The sequence below is a fragment of the Protopterus annectens genome, chromosome 12.part0 (assembly GCF_019279795.1).
Source record: "Protopterus annectens isolate FY-2018-M chromosome 12.part0, PAN1.0, whole genome shotgun sequence".
Taxonomy (NCBI): Eukaryota; Metazoa; Chordata; order Ceratodontiformes; family Protopteridae; genus Protopterus; species Protopterus annectens.
In genome coordinates this window covers 232557538-232578415 of record NC_056746.1, presented here as the reverse complement: position 1 = coordinate 232578415, position 20878 = coordinate 232557538, and the positions used below count along the sequence as shown (strand labels likewise).

Below are 20878 nucleotides of genomic sequence, written 5' to 3'. Positions count from 1 at the left end.
TATTTTGTTTAAGTGATAGTTTAAAAGCACTTCTGCAACATAATCAGAAGTGCAATAAGAAAAAAAAAGTATGCAACACAAGACTGTATTTCAGAGTTTTGGATGGAATGGCAAAACCAACATTCACTGAAATCAGTTCAGGAAAAAAGACAGTCTTTGCACTGATGTAAAAAACACACAATCACCGCTCTAGAAATGGAGTGTACATTCTAAATTTTAAGACTGATGACCCACTCAGAGTCTTAACAGTAGCTCTCTTAACATGAAGCTTGTGAAAACATGTCAAACTAGGGATAACAGGCTGAACTACTCTTGAGAAAACCCCATGGTCCCAAAACATTTAAAACATAAGCACTACTTCAAAATGATACAGTTAACATTCAGCAGTTGAATTAAATGACACTTTTATAAACCGTTCTATGTCAAGCTGAATCTCTTGAAGATTGTTCACAATCAGGTAACAGCTCCTGCCAAACAGCTTTCACAATGCATAATTACAATGCTGGATAGTCATATTTTAAGCATGTTTACTTCAATGTGCTGCAGAACCCCCAAAATATCTTCATTTATCAAGTAATGTGCACCCACATTTTATACACCTAAATATCCAAAATCCATGCACTGTTCTGACAATTTTATTCTTAAAGTAATTATGCTTATGGGTGCAAGTCAGAAATAAATGACATTCTACTGACCTTAGTAGCTGTTTTCTACAATGATTATAATGATATGGTCACCCATTAAGTTAATGTCAATGACTTTTCTCTGCTGTAAACAGTTTGTGACTAATGAGTCAGAATACATTTATAAATGATTTAAGGCTGTCAAGGCTTTGAAACGTTGCAGGCCAACAACTACAGCATTAACCGTCTCTGATGGAAACACGTGCACCAAGAAAGTAAAACACAAACTGGAGGTGGTGTTGAGGAGAGGTGCACAAGTTAACAGCACTGTCAGGTAAAGACAGACAGCTCCACTGAAAATACCTACACTATTCTGAAGGTCGGAAATGGACATAATGCTAGATATTTATTACATGGACAAAGATACGAGTTAGTAAGTCATAACTGTACCACAGCTGTACAAAATAAGAGAGTCACTTCAGCAGACTAAGACAAAATACATTTGTTAGTCAAGTTAAAGATCACCAGTTTCATATGCAGCAATACAATCACTGCAGCTGTGCTGGTGTGGCATGAACTTGGGAAGACGGTGTAGTCGCAAACTCCAAAGATGGCATGAACAGGGGGGGGGGGGGGCATACAAAATTTATTACTAGATACTCTTGTGAGCTACATAGAGAATGGGATGCTACATGCATGCTTTCAGGTAACCAGTTTCAAGCCACTCCTTACAAAGCAGAAAAACACAATGTTCCCAACTTTGTAGATGGCAACCCCCCTCCTCCATTTCACTCTGCAGTCTCCAGCATAACTGATAATAGGCAAACATATCTGCCACATTGAGTGGCAATGAATAACTGGTGGGACAGAAAGCTTTGTAGAAACTAGTATAATGGGTTTAGCCAAAAGGCAGCAAAATGAAGATTAGCTGAGGAATGCACACATTTTCACACAATTAGCTTCACAAAATAAAACAGTGATAAAAATGGAAGCCCCAATATAGACAACAAATGTACACATCCTTCTCAGCAGAAACTTTCTGTGTTACTAGATATTTAGGCAGAAATAATTTCCAAAGGCATCTATATGTACATATTAAACTACCTAAGCCTTTTCCTAGATTAGTAAAGGCTGACAAAAATTAGCAGCTGCATCCTCCTCTTCATCATCTTTTGTTTCTTTAAACTACATCACAAGGACATTAGTAAAACAATGTTAACAAAAGGGTTAACCAGTTGTAAAGAACTTATTTTTACATAAAAGCTGTAACTTTAGCCATTCCAGAAATGCCTGTTAAGGAAAGCCATAAGAACCACTTATGTAAAGTGCAACAAATATATGGCTACCCCAAAATTATACTACAGATCTTCTGCTGTCATTCATGTACAAGTATGCAAGGGTATATCTGTGTCAATTCAGCTTTTAAGGTTCTGAACACTAAAATATAATGCTAACAAAATACAGCTAGAGTCACGTTACAAAGCCACTGAAACTACATTTACTTAGACTTTCCCAAAAGAAAAAAAAACATTATGGTAATCATCTACACAATATGACACCTGGACAGCTAAAGTACAAGCAATTGTGCAAGCTGATGATGACTGCTGTTTCATGGTTAGCACTGTGCTCCAGTCTCTCGATACGCACACTTCAAATGACAGTTTGTCCATTCCACAAGATAAGGTGCTTCTAAAGTTGGTGATAATAGCAAGGTTCTGCTAAGTTCTGTTATGAGTAGAGAAATTGCTTTTCGTTAATAGGTTGTGACTGCACTGATGAATAAACTGTTCTGATGTGCTGCCACTAAATGCTGGATAAACAAAAGTAGAGAGTCAAGAACGCAAGTCAGTTTTGAGGTGTTCTAATAACCTTGGGAGAAACAAACATAAAAAAAAGATTTCACTGTACAGAAATAAGGCAGTGCACTTAGGCACGTTCATGTTCACATGGGAGGTATGCAGCCAATCATTTCATTGGAGACGGCCAAGACATCATTACACAAACTAGCTAGAGCCAGTACTGCAGACATCCTTTACACAGAAAGGAATCTTTGGAGCTCAGCAGATCAGCTAGTCTGAAATTTGTTAAAACTTTAAAAATGTTCACAATTCAGACACAGCAATGTTTGAAATATTTTACTTTGGGCATGTACTGTCTAGGGGACAGCTCACAAGCAAAAGATTCCTGTATAAGCATATGCATATCAGTAAGGGACTCTGCTGTGTTACAGCACTGATTCAGTTATCTTGATACCTGAGTAATGATCCATGCCTGCCACAAGAAGCCATGATCTGGGCTTGCTTCTAGGCTCAGCTCATGTTATATGCTTGTGTTTTAGTGATCCTGCAATTTTCTCTAATACTGATTGTAAACTACATAGTCCTTTCCCAGTGTATTGCACAATTGTCAGAAGCAGTTTTAAGTCCACCTTCAAAACTAAGCACTAGTAAAGGTGCTTCAGTTGATAAGTTACTGAGATTAACCCATTTCATCCATTCATTGTCCAACTCCACAAGAGAACTATCGTTATATCTACAAGCTTATTCAACTCTGTCCACCTTCACTGGGAAAGGTCACCAACTGGAGGACCACTACTGTCAAACAGGATTTCCTTGCGTGATGGTTCACTGACCGTGAGTTCCTGGGCAAGGTCATTGAATCGGGAGATGTAGTCGAGACTGTTCTCACTCATCATGCACGCAAGTTGGGAGTCCACCTGCAAGGCAGAAACAGTAGAGCAAGTCAACAGAAATGCTAAATGAATTGTTCTCAAACCTAGCATGCAGAAAATTTCAAAACTTAACGAGAACAAAAAATTCTAATGAACACACGTTAAAAAAGAACAAAGGCAAAACCACAGACAACTCATGAAGGTCAAATTTTACTGATTTTAGACAACATATTCTGAAGTATAGTCTCTAGTGGAGTAACCGGTAATGGCTTACCTGCTTACATTCCTGTCCTGCAGCTCTGCCTTACAGTTCCTGAGAAACAACTGATTTTGAAAAGTGTATACAATATGCACCATCCAAAACTGTGGAACTCTTATTAAATAACTTAAAGGATTCTCACTGAACCTGTTTAAGAGAGAACACAACTGCTCAAGTGAGTGACAACTCCTACTCTTCTTAGGAGAGGCTCTCGCTCCTGCAACCTTGAAATGATTGAAGACTAAAGTGCTTCATCCAAAGAAACTGGTATAGAACAAGTTTATGTAGTCTTCATCTATAAAAAATAAGCAACATGTAGTGATACACTATAACATAACAGAATACAATACACAATAAATGTCTGGGAATTACTTTACTTGCAGGGAAGGAAGTCTGAAAATACTGCAAAGTTCAGGCAGAAATACGTGTTCTGTCAACTCTATTTACAACAGAGACAACTCTGACATCACAAGCAAATGCAGCTGGGAAAAAGCAGACAAAGGGAAGGGTGACTATGGAAGAAGCAGATAAGGTACTCAAGAGTATTTGGGGCTAGAAGGCAAGAGGTTTCACTGAAGTTTCATACTTGGTGCTGGAAAGTTCTCATCAGCACCTGGTGAACCACTGTCAGAACTGTTCTATTGTGAGACAGGTCTTTCTTTCACTTACAATTTCTCTCTCTCTCTCTGGATATACTCTGAAATCAATCCCTGGTAGGGAAAGCAGTCTCTCAACCTAGAGTCCAAACTTCTTTTTGGCCATGCCACTCTTTTACCTTTCCCTCTCTACTTATTTGCTACCAACACATCGGATTCTTTGACAATTTTCTCCAGTAAATTTGAGTCCTCTCGTGCCAATTTTGTATTCCTCTAAGTGCAGTCATCCATAATAGCATCATTCCATTCTCTACTCTCATGTTACCTTAGTTCAAGAATACTTTCTGCAACTTCACGAATATAACATTCTGTATGGTTATTATTCTCCTTAAGGAACTGCATCCAAAATCCTACCCTCTCCTTATTTTTTAAACCCCCCCCCCCCCCAAACTTCATCATCACTTTCCACTATGACTTGTAAGCTTCTGCCTGAACTATGTATACAATCATTAGTTGTACAGCTTTAGAACATCCCTTCAAATCAGGTAATCCTAAACTACCTTCTACTGGAAGGAAAAAAGTCACCTCAAATTAACTCTTGCCCTCTTCCCAGATAAATTCATTTAACTCCTTATTAATTAATGTCCACAGCTTCTCCTCTGGCTGATAAAAATATGCCCGACCTGTATATAAAACTAAATGGACTAAAAATATTTTCACTTCTGGTATCTTACTATTAGCTATCATTAATAGAAGTCTTTTTTAATCTATACTCCTAAATACTTCATCTTACAGTGTGCCCCCATAGATATGGGTACTGCTGAACCAATCTGTGTGTGGGTACATTATTTATGGCTATAATTTTTGATTTACCTTCAAAGATTTATCATCAAAGACATGAAAATGTCTCAAAATGTTCCACAACACCCCAATGTCCTTTTCTGGATTTATTAAGTGCAGAATAAGATCTGCAAATAAAGCCAACCTTTCTTGATTACCAAACCAATTACATCCTTGAACGTCTGAGCCCTTTATGCTCTTTACCTATGGTTTTAAAATATAAAGCAAACAAGGGGAAAGAGGACAGCCCTGACTAGTTCCTCTGTACAAACACAACTTATTAGAAGGGAACCCTCCCACTTTAATTCCTGCCTCCGATCCTTCATATATCCTTTTAATTAACCATATTATTGTACCAGGGAAAGCAAATGCTTCTAATGCCCTGCTCATAAAATTAAAACCAAAATAAATCCTGCAACCCTGAAGAGTAAACTGCAACTCTGGAGGAACAACGTAGCAAGCAGCTCAATAAAATTTAACGTCTTTCAAGGTGGTACACACACAAAAAAACAAAGGAAATCCAGGTTTAAAGCAAACTTTTTTAATGTAGAGCATTTTCATCCTCTCCTAGTATAGGACTTCATCAAAATTACAAGTTATGCACTCACCATGACTAGACATCTGTGTTGTCCACTTTCATTCTTCACTTATGAGTTATGGATACGATCCTCGCATCCGACTCGGCAGAATACTTCAGATTCAACTCTTGAGCTCCTCCCTCTATCCATTTATTTTTATTTATTTATTTTATATTTGTTTAATGGGAAAGTCCAACTTGGAACAAGACAATTTTCAGTGGAGGCTCGGGGAGAAATGCTCCAGACACATGTCTTTGTAACCCTACTCCATCCCTATTGCCTCAGATAGAATATGCTGCTCTATTTCCCAATAACAGAAGAAGAGAAACAGATATAGCCGGATAGAAAAGACAGGGCTCAAACCTGGAACTGTAGGTTCCAAACACAGTCTGTGTGTACTAGGCTAATGGCCATGCGGTCTTTACAAGCCCAGTCATAGGATTACCCTGGGATAGTGCCACCCGACCTTAGTTCCCAGTGCCTCTGTCAAGTAGAGCCACTGGTGTTATCCCCGGGGTGAATTTTCTGTTTCCCATTCACTCATCAAGATTTCTCTTGAAGAGGGTCAGCGAGATGCTCTGCTTGACATGTATGGGAAGTCTGTTCCATAGCATGGGCAGTCTCTGGGTTATGAACCTGTCCCTCCAGCATGCTCTGTTAACTGTGGTAATGAGGTTGAGGTCTCTGGAGCATGTGGTGCGGAGGGATTGGGATTTCTTTAGATGTAGCATTTCTAACATAGCTGGGTCAGACATGGCTTTGTAAGTCAAACAGAGATCGCCTCTTAATACACAATATGAGAAAGAAAATAGTTGAGTTTTTTTTTGGTCTGTCCATACAGGACAAGTATTTAAGGCCTGGGATCCTCTTTGTGAGGTACTTTTGCGGCCTCTCCAGTTGTTGCAAGTGTCTAGTGAGGTACATGCCAAATGGGGCAGTGTACTCGATGATTGACCTAATGAGGGAAGAGTACAGGAAAACAATGACCTCTTTCTTCCTGGATGCAAAACCGTTAGTAATGAGATATGCCACAGAGAAGGACTTTTTGACCACTGTGGCAATGTGGTGATCAAAAGAGAGGTTGCTATCAACCTGTGTTCCCAGATCTCATACCATCTTCGGTGCTCAGTGGACTACCATCAATGTGGTAATTCATGGGAACCGGGTTTTTCCCAAAGGGGATGACAACACATTTTTTGGTATTGAGCTTAAGGCCATGGTTCTGACACCAGTCGTTGGTCACAGTGAGGCCATTCTGTAGGATGTCAACATCACTTGGGGAGTTAATAACAGCTCCCAACTTGCAATCGTCTGTGAACGTCGTCAGCCAGAGTCCCTCTGTGTTGTCCTGGAATTCAGAGAAGTAGATACCAAACAGGAGTGGACCCAGGACCAAACCCTGTGGGACTCCACTCGTGACTAATCAGCAGTCTGACTTGGAGTCAGCTACTTTCACACTGTGGGTTCTATCTGTGAGCTAGTTTGCAAGCCACCTAGTGATATAGGGGTTGACGCCAATATTAGTGAGTTTTTCTATGATTCCTGAGTGGGGAATGGTATCAAAAGCCTTGGCCAGATCAAGCTTAGCTGTATGAAGCACCCTGCCTTCATCCACAGCTCTGGTGACTGACTCAAAGAAGTCGACCAAGTTCAGCAGGCATGATCTACCCTTCACAAAACCAAACTGTGTGGGATCCAGAGTTTGGAGATTCCCTATATCCTTGTTTATTAGGTCCATGATGATGCGTTCCACAGCTTTGCATATCAGACTCTTCAGGCTAATGGGGCGATAGTTCCCAGGGTCTGTAGTCGCTCCTCCTTTGTGGAGAGGGATAACTGTAGCAGTGCACCATTTGGCAGGGACAAAGTCTGAGGTGAGGCTGTGATTGAAGAGAGCACACAGGTGGGGTGCCAGGTCACTCTGTAGTTCATGTGGAACACAACCAGGGATATTGTCAGGTCCCAATGAAGCTGTATTCTTGGCCTTGGACAGTACCGTTTTAACCTGTGCAGCTGTAATACTGGGTGCCTGGCAATCTACTGGTATTGTGATTGGTCCTTTGGGGGGGAGAGGGAGGTAAAGTTGGCACTGAATCTGCTGGCCACTATACTGGCAATATCTGTTGGCTCAGTATATGAGGTACCATTGTGCAGTAGTTCAGAGCAAATCTGGGTATTGCAGTGGAGATTCTTTACATAACAGGCCCTTCCAGAAGAAAAATGGAAGGGGGATAGATGGGAGTGGAGTTTAGGAAGAATGAAAATAGACAACACAGATGCCTAGGTATGGAAAGTACATAACTTATAAATCTGATGTTGTCCTTTTCATTCTTCCTCACTAATGGGACAGAGTCCCCAGCTATGTTGACCCTAGGTGGCCCTCATGGAAGGATGCTCCGGAGTACTTCCGAACCAAATGAGGCTCAATTTCTATACATGATGTCCAATTTGCAATATGAAGCAAGGGTATGAGTCTTGGAGCATATAGCTGCTGCAGAAATGTCATCAATACATGTTCTTGACCAAAAGGCAGACGAAGCAGCCATGGATCTAGCTGAATGAGCTCGGGGAGGTTTTGGTAATGTCATACCCTTCTGAGAGTAAATCCATGAGGTACAGTCCATAATCCACTTAGCTAGGATAACTTTAGAAACTGGTTGGCCTACGCAATTTGGAGAGAAAGATACAAAAAGCTGGTCTGACTTTCTAAACTATTGTGTCATATGAAGGTAAAAACGTAGTAGTTTGTGCACATCAAGGAGATTTAGCATGTACTCCACTTTAATGGAAACATTTGGAAAGAAAACTGGAAGGTGAACAGATTGGTTGATATTTTCAGAAGCAACTTTAGGCAAAAAAAAAAAAATAAAAAGGGCTAGTCCACAAAGAAACCCCATCTTTATGAAAAATAACATAAGGAGGTTTTGCTGAAAAAGCCTGGAGTTCAGATATTTTTTTTGCCAGAAATTATAGCTACCAAAAAAATGTCATTTTAGATCATATTTATCTGGCAGTTCAAAGGGTGTTTGTGTTAAAACTTCAAGTACCACAGTAAGATCACAAGGTGGTGAGGGATCTTTTATCGGAGTCCCGGATCTTTTATTGGAGGTTTCAGAAGAAAAATACCTTTCATAAGAACTTTACACAACCCAGATGAATCCAATGAAAAAAGATTTATTCCCTGTGTGGAAATTTGAAATTTCTGCCAACTGAAGTGTAATTGTACAGAAACTAGCCTCATCTTTGAAGAGAGTTGTCAAAAAATTAATAGCCGAAATTGGTTCAGAAAAGGGATCAGTCTCCTTATCTGACGCCCACGTACAGAGCCTTTTCCATTTACTTTTATAAACTTTTTTGGTAGAATCCTTTTGAAAAGACAAAATAATGTCACAAACTGTGGAAGACAGCCTGGACTGTCTATTATTGGAAGTGGAGAAACCATGCTGTCCGCTTTAGAGCTTGAATGTTGGGGTGTTGAACCCCCGGGTGAGAGAGGAGATCCTGAGTAGGCTTCAGTATCCATGGAGGATAACAAAGATGAGACCATAGAAAGGGGAACCATACTTATTGAGGCCAGAAGGGGGAAATGAGGATTACTAAAGCCTGCTTGCTTTCTTTTTGCAAAAATCTTGGAATTAGGGGAAGAGGAGGATAAGCGTAAAGGAGACTTGAGGGACAAGTGTGAGGAAGAGCATCTCTCGGTAACTCCCCCTGAGGGGATTCAGAGCGAAGTACTTACTGCACTTGTTATTGAGAAGGGTGGGAAAATAGGTCACAGGAAGGTAGGCCCCAACACCTAAAGATCATATTTGTTACCGAATTACTGAGACACCACTCATGAGGCATCAGAATGGATCTGCTTAGTTTGTCTGCAAGCACCTTGGTTTTCCCCAGAATGCGCATTGCAATTAGAAAGTGGTCTGATGAGATTGCCTATTCCCAAACCCTCAAACTCTCATGGCCTCTCTACAAAGAGTACATACCAGACTACAGACATGTTGTCGGTCTGAACTGCAATAGTCCCCAAAAAACGAGCATCTTGAAACGCCTGCAACACTAAAAGGACTCCTCTCATCTCTAAGACATCAATACGCAAGTTGGTCTCTTGGGGGTACCACATGCCTCGGGCACTTCTTCCCAAGAAATGCCCCCCCCCCAGTTAAGAAGCGTCCTTGGTCACTGTGGTTACTGGGTTTGGAAAAATAAAGGGTCTGCCCAGAAAAAGACAGACTGTATCCACCAGGGAAATGTGCTGTTTGCAAATCAGGGTGAGTTTTAGTTGAAAAGACAGGGGTTGATGCAGAATGGACCAATGTACTGCTAGAGTCAACTGGAGAACCAGCATAAAAAAGCTTTCAAGAGAGAGTAGTATTGTGGCAGTGGACATCAATCCAAATGCTTGCAGCACTAATCTTGCTGGAGGAGAAGGATGAGAAAGGATAGCTTGAACCGGATGAGAAAGGATAACCTGAACCTGGTTTCCGACAGAAGTTAACACGGTGGAGAGGTAAAGATGTTATCTGTGATGTTGTGTCCAAAACTGTCCAGAAGAATTTCAGGTTCTGAACCGGTGCAAGTTTTGATTTGGAAAGATTTATTGTAATGCCCTAAGTGTTGCAAATCTGAGCAAATAGTCTCTGGCATGTTGTAGTTGATGCTTGGAGAGGGTGGTGAGCAGCCAGTTGTACAGACATGGAAACACCTGGAATCCCTTCAGTCTCAAGCAAGCTGTGACTACTGCCATGCACTGGTAAACACCCGGGGGGGGGGGGGGCTACGATGAGTCAAAAGGGCAGAGCTCTGAACTGGTAATGACTGGGACCCAGCCAGAAGCAGATATGTCTTTTGGATCGTTTGTCTATTTTGATATTATAGTACATGTCCTGAAGATCTACACAGCACATCCAATTATCCTTGTGCAGAAAAGGCAGGATGGACTGAACTGTGACTATTCAGAACTTCGCTTTCTTTACATACTGGTTCAATTTGCTTAGATCCAAAATGGGTCTGAGGTGCCCTGTTTTCTTTGGCACTAAAAAGCATGAATAAGTTCCGAATCCTAATAACCTCTGGATATTATACTTAACATCGATAAATCTCTTGTGATATTTGTCCAGGCATCTAGGTACTAACAGAATCGACCCCTGACTGCCTCCAGAGTTACAGTCAGGCAGCACTTCATAAATGCTGACAGGGCCTATCTGAAAAAGAATCTCTAAAGGCCTGGTTCTGCAGGCTTTCTCTGCCTCTAGGGTGATGTCTCCCATTAAAATCTCTCCCTCTGCAGTAATTTTCCCCATAAGAATCTTGGAAAGGTCCCAGAGATTTACAGAACCAAATTTTTCTTACCACTGCTCTGGTTCCTACAGAAAGTCCATTGAGGTGTAGAAAACTTGATCTCCATGGAGACAGGGTCTTTCCTTCTTGCTCGCTGCAGGTTAAGTGTACATTTTACTGATGGCCTAAACAAGGAAGTGCCATCAAATGGGGCATTAATGAAGGATGTCTTAAAGGGCTCCACAAAGTTGTATAGCCACATCTAGGTGTGTCTCCTTATGGCGATGAAAAAGAAGTTATGTACCTACCATAATGTTCCATGTTAGTTGTCTTCATCTCGCCTTCCTTCTTGCTGTTTGGGTTCGGCTCCTACTCGGCCATTTTCTATAGCTCAAGAGCTGTTTACTGGCTCGAGGCTGCTGTTTGGGTTCGGAGCCGATCCTCGGCTTGGACTCGGCCATCTTCTATAGCTCGAGAGCTGTTTACTGGCTCGAGGCTACCCCTTATCCTAGAATTCCCAGTGTCTGCTACCCAGATCTTGTTTGTGATAGCGCACACTAGACATAAGTAGAGTAACCAGTTACCTAAAAACTGGTTGTCCAATACACCTAAACAAGAAAAGAGTCAAATTACTTGGCATGTGAAGCAATAAAAGGATACTCAGCCAGTGAAAACAAAAAAGGAACTCCTCTCAATCCTCTAGGAAGTGGAAAGGAGGGAGAGACGCAAGAAGTAAGGCGAGATTAAGACAACTAACATGGAACGTTATGGTAGGTACATAACTTCTTTATGTTAAGTTGTCCATCTCGCCTTTGTTCTTGCTGTTTGGGACAGCGTCCCTAGCACCTAAAATCCTCGGTGGCTCATTGGAACAGACTCTTCAGAACAGTACAACCAAAGGAAGCTCTGCTTCAGGAGACCATATCCACCTTGTAATGAGAGATAAAAATGCGAGGGTTTGCCCAAGTGGCAGCTGCACAGATTGGGTCTATGGGCAACCTAGACTGAAAGGCTACAGAGGTGGCTAATGCTCTAGTGGAATGACCTTTTGGTTTAGCTGGTAGCTCTTTATTTCGTAACTGATAAACAAAGGCAATAGTATCAGATAACCATCTGGATAAGGTCACCTTAGAAAGTGGAAGGACTTGTTTGTTGAAAGCATAAGAAAGAAATAACTGGTCTGACTTTCTTAGTTCCTTAGTTCTATGGAGGTAAAAATGCAATTGTCTGTGCACATCCAATTGGTGGAGCTTGTATTCTGTCTTGTTGCTGTGATTAGGAAAGAAAACTGGGAGATCTAAGGATTGATTTAAATTGTTCTGTGAGCAGACTTTAGGAATAAAGGATGGATTGGTCCACAGAGAAACTCTGTCCTTGTGAAACACCAGGTAAGGAGGACGAACACACAGTGCTTGAAGTTATGAGACACATCTAGCTGAAGTGATAGCAACCAGAAAAAGTGTCTTCCAAGGAAGAAATGTTGAGGAACACTATGCTGCCGGTGCAAAATTAAGGAAGCTAAAACTAAATTGAGATCCCAAGGAGGAGGAGGATCTCTAACTGGGGGTCTAAGAAGAAATGTTCCTCTCATAAAGGCCTTGCAGAGCTTGAGACATTATGCTAGAATTAAACATACAGACATGAAAATTAGAAATGTCGGCTAGTTGTACTCTAATGGTAGCGGAAGCCGCACCAGACCGAAAGTTGTGCTAGAAATTCAAGAATTTCATGGACTGGGGCTGAGAAAGGATCCAAATTTCTAGATATTGCCCAGTAAGAAAACAGTTTCCATTTAGTAGCATATGTTTTCCTCATAGTAGACTTATGTGAGGAAACAATATCACAGACTGTTGGGGAGATATTGGAAAGCCTGGCTAAGGTTGGAAGTGGAGTAACCAAGCTGTGAGCTGGAGAGTTTGAAGGGACTGCTGCAACCCGCCTGATTGATGAATCAGGAAATCTGGAACTGGGTCCAGAATCCACGGTTGATCCAGAAGGTGGAGGTGCAGGAATGGGAACCATATCTGTCGTGGCCAATATGGGGCAATGAGTATCATTTTGCAACCCAACGATTTTGCTTTCTGTACGAGTCTTGGTATTAGGGGAAAAGGGGGAAAAGCGTAAAGGAGTCCCTGAGGCCAATCGTGGACTAGAGCATCTCTGGGTATATGACCTGGAAGAGGAAGTAGGGAGAAGTAGTAGCTGCTGCATTTGTTGTTGAGAGGAGTGGCAAATAGGTCGCAACAAGGCTGTCCCCATTTGTGGAAGATAAGATCCACAACTTCCTGATTCAGAAACCACTTGTGAGGCATGAGGATAGGTTCATAGGTTAGTACTAAGTGCCCTTGCGAGCCATTTTAAGCCTAGCCAATTATCCCTTGTGAGACACAAACCCTGCACCTTGTGTTTGTAAGGCAAACACCTTAACCATTAGGCCACCCTCCCATCCCAGCTCTGCTGAGCCTGTCCGCTATGACGTTGGATTTCCCCTATCAGAAAACGTTGGGAGGAAATTGTCCATTGCCACAGTCTGAGTGCTTCTCGACACAAGGGGTAAGACCTGGTCCCGCCCTGTTTGTTGATGTACCACACCACTGACATGTTGTCCATTTGGATTGCAATGGTCCCGGAAGGAAGAGAGTCTTGAAGGGCTTGCAACGCTAGGAGCACCGCTCTCATTTCCAGGACATTGATATGCAGATGGTACTCGTGAGGTTGCCAAGTGCCTTGGACTGTCCTGCCTAGATAATGCCCCCCCATCAGGGAGGTGTCCATGAATACTGTGGCTACCGGAGGGGGGTTGTTTGAAAAGTCTGTCCTGAATTACTAGTGGGGAGACCATCCACCAAGAAAGGTGCCTTTTGCATGTTTTTGTGATCAGGATCATGTGAGACATGGGTAGTTCCTGGAAAGACCACTGCGTGAAAAGAAGTCACTGAAGGATTCTCATGTGGAAACGCGCTAATGGGATAAGAAGAATGGCAGCTGCCATGGAGCCTAGAGCTTGGAGGACATATCTGACTTGAATCCTTTTGATCTGCATAAGAATTAACACTTGATGAATAGTGGAAACTCTTTCCTGTGGTAATCTTACAAACATTTCTTTTGTGTTTAATTCTGCTCCTATGTATGTGATAAACCGACAGGGCAACAAGGCAGAATTTTCGAAATTTTCTGTAATGCCTAGTTGAGTGCATGATGTGATTGTATAATCCCGTGCCTCTAAGAGTTGATGCTTGGTGGTAGCAGTCAGGAGCCAGTCGTCTACATAGGGAAACACCTGGAATCCTTGACGCCTCAGGTGAGCCGTGACTACTGCCATACACTTGGTGGACACCCTGGGGGCTGAGGTGAGGCCAAAGGGCAGAGCTCTGAACTGGTAATGACTGGCCCCTACCCTGAAGCGAAGAAATCTCGTGGAGCGTCTGTCCATCTTGATATGGTAGTACACGTCCTGAAGATCTATCGAGCACAACCAATTGTCCTGACCCAGAAAAGGGAAAATAGACTGCAGTGTCACCATCCGGAACTTTTCGTTTTGTACAGATTTGTTCAATCTGCTGAAATCCAGTATTGGTCTCCAGTCCCGTCTTTTTTGGTACTAAAAAGAATCTTGAGTAAGTTCCGGATCCTAGTTGGTCTGCAGGGACTTCTTGAATGGCTCTTTTTTCTAGCAGTCTTGAAACTTCTGTGACTGCTTTATCCCTTAGATTGGGTGGGACATCTGGGATGGGCTTTTTTGATTCTATGGGGGATTGATGGAAGGGAATTTTGTAATCTCCGGATATAATGGATAGTACCCATTTGTCTCTTGTTATATTTTGCCAGGCTTTTGGGTACAACGAAAGTCTTCCCCCGACTGCCTCCAGCGGTGAGCAGTTGGGCAACCCTTCAGGGATGCTGGAAGGGCTTGGCAGAGAAGGTTTCTCTGTCACCCTGGTTTTGCGGTCCCCCTCTGCCACGAGGGCGGCACGTCTGTTACTGTTTCCCCCTCTGCCCCTGGGGGAAAAATCACCACGTTTGTCAGGCAAGGGTCCCTGGGATTTTCGGAACCACATCTTTCTGCTTTTCTGACCCCTTGGGATAAGGTCTGGAAGGGGTGAAAAAACGGACTCCCACGGCAGAGGGAGTCTTGTCTTCCTGTTCACACCTGGTCAACGTGTCTTTCACCTGGCGCCCAAAGAGAAAGGAGCCATCAAATGGAGTACTGGTGAAGGACGCTCAAAAGGGTTCCGCAAAATGACACAGCCGCATCCAAGCATGTCTCCTGAGAGCCACACCTGCCCCTGCGGCTCTGCTCGCTCCATCGGCTGTATAGGAAATCAGCCTCATGGAAGAGTTGACTATGGAATTAAGAGTCGCAAGCTGAGAAGCTACTTTGGCTGGTACTCCCTCAGCTGTAGGATCTTGAAGGGTATCTCCAAGCTTTCAGGAGACCCCTTTGAAGACGTGTAAAATGGCACAGATAGTTCAGAGACCTCATTGAAAAGGTCGCTGAAGCAAACATTCGCTTTCCATATCTGTCCATCGTCCGAGACACTCTTTTTGGAGGATGAACAGATGAAGAGGTTTCTGGTAACTCTTTCTTGGTGGCTGCTACTACCACCATGGCATCAAGAGGCATACCTTTGGAGAGGTACGGTTTGTCCTGGGGGGCTGTAATAAATTTGTTTGGTCTCCTCGGAGTAGGTTCCACAGAATCTGGAGCTGACCAAGCCTTTTGAGCCACTACAGACATGAGTGGATCGAAAGGAGGAGATACCCAGGAGGTGGAAGGTCGGGAACAGAATGCGTCCAGGTATACAGACTCGTCCTCGGTAGGGGCTAGGGAAGTCCAGTCCCTCCTCTGTCTAAGCATTTCAAGGATGTCCAAAAAGAAACATCTTCAGAAGGGGACCCTTCCAATTCATCCATGTCTGTATCTGAGGTGACAGACTCAGGGGAGTCTATGTGCTTCCTGTTGCACTTCTTCCGGGGAGGCTCTTCCGAGTGATCAGGGGAGGCTTCGGAAGAAGAGGGATCACCCAAAGGGGTGTCCTGGGGCATAGGTTCCCTACGCTTGGGGTCTGGAGGAGTAGAGGTTGGAACAGACACCACGAGGGGAGGAGCCGATGGAGCTGGCAGTAGAGCTGTTTCGGGGGACAGCACACTCTGCATGACCTCGAAGGCGTCCCGACCTCTAGGCAGAGAAAGCTCCGGCTCCAAAGAAACAGGAGTCCTTCTCCACGTTGAGGGTGACAGCTCCGAGGCCAATGTTGGAGCCGAGATCTCCTGCGCTGAAGCTCCGAGGGGGAGAATGGGGTCTGATAAGGGTCCGATGCCACTCCCCCTGGAGCCGAGAGAGCCCCGGCACCCAGATCCCTCGACAGAAGGTATAATCGAGGTAATTGGCGCCAACGGTTCTACCACCTGTGGATCCATAGTCTCCGGCTCAGAGCTAAATGTAGTTGGAGGAGGAACAGAAATAGAGGCAGTTGGAGCCGATATCTATTGAGTTGGGCTGGAGAGTAATTTTGCCAGTGCCTGTGACTTACGCAACCTACTTACTACTCTCTCCACATCATGATTCGATAATCTAGAGGATCGAGAGGAGTGGGAAGAATGATGGCTATGTTCACTCTGTAACAAGGGTGACTGAGGTGCCGATTGGATGGACTGCAAGGACGGAGACCTCAGTCTCTTATGGCTCTGAGACTGCTCCGAAATAGCACATGGAGCCGACGGAGGAGTTGCCTAGTCGGTGCCAGCCAGCACCGACATACTTGGTTGGTCAAGTAAAGGAGTCAGCTCCGAAGGTGGAGCTGACGGCTTGACAGACTTAGGGGATTTCACTGGTCGAGTACTTCTAGCGGGAGAATCCGTAGGCTTCAATAATCCCCAAAGGATTAATTTGTTTTTGCGCTCCTGCAGGACCCTTGGACTAAAAGCATGACATATAGTTGAGGAGTCCTGCCGGTGAACAGCACCCAAACAATATACATAACTAGTGTGCCCATCTGTCAGAGACATTTTCTGACAACATGAGTCACACTTTTTGAAGCCAGATACCTTGGTATCTTTAGACATTTTAGTAACAACAACCACAACAACAATAAGAAAAATGCTATACTACAAAACTAAGAAACAAACAGACTTTCTTTTTTTTTTTTTTTTTTATATACAGTTAAGGATCAGAAAGGAGAGCCTCTAATTTAAACGGCTATCCTAAGGGGGGGGGGGGGAGGAAGAGAGAACTCTCTAATTTAAACGAGTTCAGGGGAAACAGAAGGCCTGCGAGTTATGCAGCGACGGCCAACAAAGCTACAACACACAAAAAAGCGATAAGGGATAAAGTAATATATCCAGACAAAAACTGGATAAAAAACTTGACAAATTTTTTACAATAAACAACAATTATAATAATAGAAAGAGACTATACTAAGCCTGAGCCAGTAATGAAGCAACTTCACAGCTGAAGCGGCAAACGAGATCTGGGTAGCTGACGCTGGGCATTCTGGGATAAGGGGTAGCCTTGAGCCAGTAAACAGCTCTTGAGCTATAGAAGATGGTCGAGTCGGAGCAGAGGATCGGCTCCAAACCCAAACAGCAAGAACGAAGGTGAGATGGACAACTTAACATTAAACCAGCTGCTCATGAGGTCCCTTCAGCTGTGTGAGAGATTAACCTTGTCAAAACATATGAAACAGATAAAAAAGTGGCCAGCTGAGAGGAAGTCCTTTAGAAATCCTCAGTAGACATCAAATTTGACAGAATATTTGATAGTTCTTTAGTCAAATCTCTCTGAAGCCTAGTAAAATGCTCCAGATAAAGTACAGTTTTGTACCTACCATAAATGTAGATGTTCGAGGATCCACATTGCTGCAGTCCTAACTATTGGGGTAGTCCGCTGTCCAGTCGGCCCGAATACCAAAGTATATGGCTGACGTCGGTCAGGGCGCATTAGACTGACGTCAGTACGTCAGGGTACTAATGCGCATGACCGACGTCATATCCTCAGTCTTTTCTTGCCCCAGATGTCAGAAGACCCTGAAAAGATAAGGCCAAAACCAAAAACTCCAAACATACCTGCACCAAAAATATATACAATATATACAAAATTACCAGGATATAACCTCACCTACACAACCACCCCTAAACACAGAGGGGAAGGAGGGAGGGTAAATTGGACTGCAGCAATGTGGATCCTCGAACATCTACATTTATGGTAGGTACAAAACTGTACTATGTTCTTCATTCCACATTGCTGCAGTCCTAACTATTGGGTAGAATCCCAAAGCAGAGGTAAGGGAGGCTGGCAAATCATAAGGAAGCAGGAACTGACAACATGCCTTGCAAAATAGCTGTGGCAAAACCAGCCCTAGACTTAGAGTAGAGAGGAAGGTGATAATGCTTAGAGAAAGTATGCACTGAACTCCAAGTAGCTGCCTCCAAAATATCCTTAGTTGCCACCCCCCTTAGAAATGCTGTTGAAGTGGCAGTAGCCCTAGTGGAATGAGGCCGAATCCCAGCTGGAATCTCCTTGCCATAATGGGAATAACAAAATGCAATGCAAACCCCAATCCACCTAGAAATAGTTTGTTTCGACACAGGCTTGCCCTGCGAACTCAAAGCAAAAGAAACAAACAACTGCTGAGACTGCCTAAAATCCTTAGTCCTGCTCAAATAATAACGCAATTGCCTGTGTACATCTAAAGTGTGCAAAATCTTTTCCCCTTTATTTTGGGGATCTGCATAAAAAGTAGGCAAATGAATAGTTTGGTTTAAAGCCACACTAGAAACCACCTTAGGCATAAAGGAAGGATTAGTACGTAAAGATACCCTATCCTTATGAAAAATCAAAAAGGCTCTACCGCCATAAGGGCCTGCAACTCAGAAACCCTTCTTGCAGAAGTAATGGCCAACAAAAAAGCAGTCTTCCATGACAAGTATTTCAATTCAGCAGTAGCCGAGGCTTCAAAAGGTTGTAGAGTAAGTTTCTCCAACACAAAATTGAGATCCCAAGCAGGAGTAGGAGCTCTACGTGGGGTCTTATATTCTTTGCCCCTCTAAGAAATTGCTTGAACAAAGGATGCGAAAACAATGGTGGGTCACAATCATAGTGAGCTGAAATTGCTGCAGCATGAATCTTAATGGAAGAGAAAGACAAACCTTTGTCCAATAACTCAGTAAGATATTGAAGAGCCACACTCAAATTAGGCTCAGAAATCTCCAAATTGTTTGCTGCACTCCAAAATAAAAATCTCTTCCATTTTTCTGCGTACACTTTCCTTGTACTAGGTCTTCTGGCTTCCATAATCACATTTAAAACTTGTTGAGGAAGTTGAGACCTGCTGTCTTTCAAAACAGAATATGCCAGGCTGTTAGATGAAGAGAGTGAAGCTTGACATTGAGCAGGTGACCGTCCCTCTGAGACAACAGGTGTGGAATCAAGGGTAAAGGCCATGGAGGCTTCCTTACCAGACTCCTCAGTAATGGGTACCAGTGCTGCCGAGGCCAATCTGGAGCTATTAAAATCATCCTTGGCTTGTCTTGTCTGACCTTTAGAAGCACCTTTGGTAGAAGAGGCAGAGGTGGAAAAGCATACACATGAAGATTTTTCCAACTGAAAGAAAGAGCATCCACTTTCCAAGCTGTGTGATGAAACCTCTTTGTGCAAAACTTTGGCAGCTGGTGGTTTAGTGGAGAAGCGAACAGATCTATGTCTGGAGTTCCCCATGACACTGTCAATTTTTGAAATACATGAAGATCCAGTTTCCACTCGTGGGGATCCATGATTTGTCTGCTTAATACATCTGCTAAGGAGTTCTGTGCTCCGGCAGAAACCTTGCCTGAAGAGTTAGTTGCAAGCTGAGCGCAGTCTCCCATAAAATCATTGCTTGCCTGCACAATGGGTAAGAATGTGTTCCCCTTGTTTGTTGATGTACCACATGACAGTTGTGTTGTCTGTTAGAATCAACACCTGCCCTGGAAGAAGTAACTCCTTGAAAGCCATTAATGCAAACTGGACTGCTAACATCTCTTTCATGTTGATATGTAGATGCTGTAGTCTGGCAGGCCACTTGTCTTGTATCCACTTTCCATTTAGATGAGCTCCCCAAGCAATGTCTGAGGCATCTGTCGTTAGAATCTGACTCGCCTCTGGCCGGGTCACAGAGAGTCCCTTGTTTAGGTGACATTCCTGAGCCCACCACAAAAATTCCTTTTGAATGCAAGGTATTATTTGAATGACAGTGTCCAAAATCCTGGCAGTGCTGTGTCCATACATTTTTGAGATACCATTGCAGCTTCCTCATATGCAGTTTGGCATTGGGAAGCACCAGAATACAAGATACCATGAACCCTAAGGCTTGAAGGACTGTCCTTGCAGTCAGCCCGGACTGAAGAGATAGTTGATGGAAGTAACTGGAAAGATTCTTTTGTTTGTCCGGGGTTAAAAAGGCCATCTGGGCTGCTGTATTCAGTCTCACACCCAGAAAGCACATGTCTTGAGAGGGTACTAGACTGGACTTTATTTCGTTCACAGAATACCCTAGGCATCTTAGCACTGCTATGACATATTCCAAATGCTGTAGAAGGTCTTCCTTTTCTTGAGCCAGAATCAGGCAGTCGTCCAAGTAAGGATAGATTTGAATTCCTTTTAGCCTGAAGTAAGCTATCACTGGAGCCAGAACCTTTGTGAATACTCTGGGCAGTAGATAAGCCAAAGGGCAATGCAGAGAACTGATAATGAGAATTTCCAGCTCGAAACGCAGATACTTCCTGCAAGTTAGTCTTATAGGCACATGAAGGTAAGCTTCCTTGAGATCTAAAGTTACCATCCAGTGATCTTTGCCCAGCAGAGGTAAAAGCTGTTGTAACGTCAACATTTTGAACTTGGGAATGTCCAAATAAGTGTTGAGGATAGATAAATCCAAAATTGGTCTCCACGTGTTCCCCTTCTTGGTACTAGGAACAGGCGAGAATAAAATCCTAGGCCCCTTTCTGGCACAGGAACTGGCTGAATGGCCCCTATTTGGAGCAACAGAGAAATTTGC

At 43.2% G+C, this 20878-nt stretch overlaps 1 protein-coding gene across 1 annotated transcript in view; it reads right to left on the bottom strand.

The window, feature by feature from the left end:
- Positions 1-387: 387 nt before the first annotated feature.
- Positions 388-20878, bottom strand: part of CRAMP1 (cramped chromatin regulator homolog 1) — a 1694263-nt gene continuing 1673772 nt past the window's right edge. The window contains exon 13 of the mRNA XM_044088908.1: positions 388-3339. Within this exon, the coding sequence (XP_043944843.1) occupies positions 3184-3339 (156 nt within the window). The 3' untranslated portion in view covers positions 388-3183. The remainder of the gene's footprint in view (positions 3340-20878) is intronic.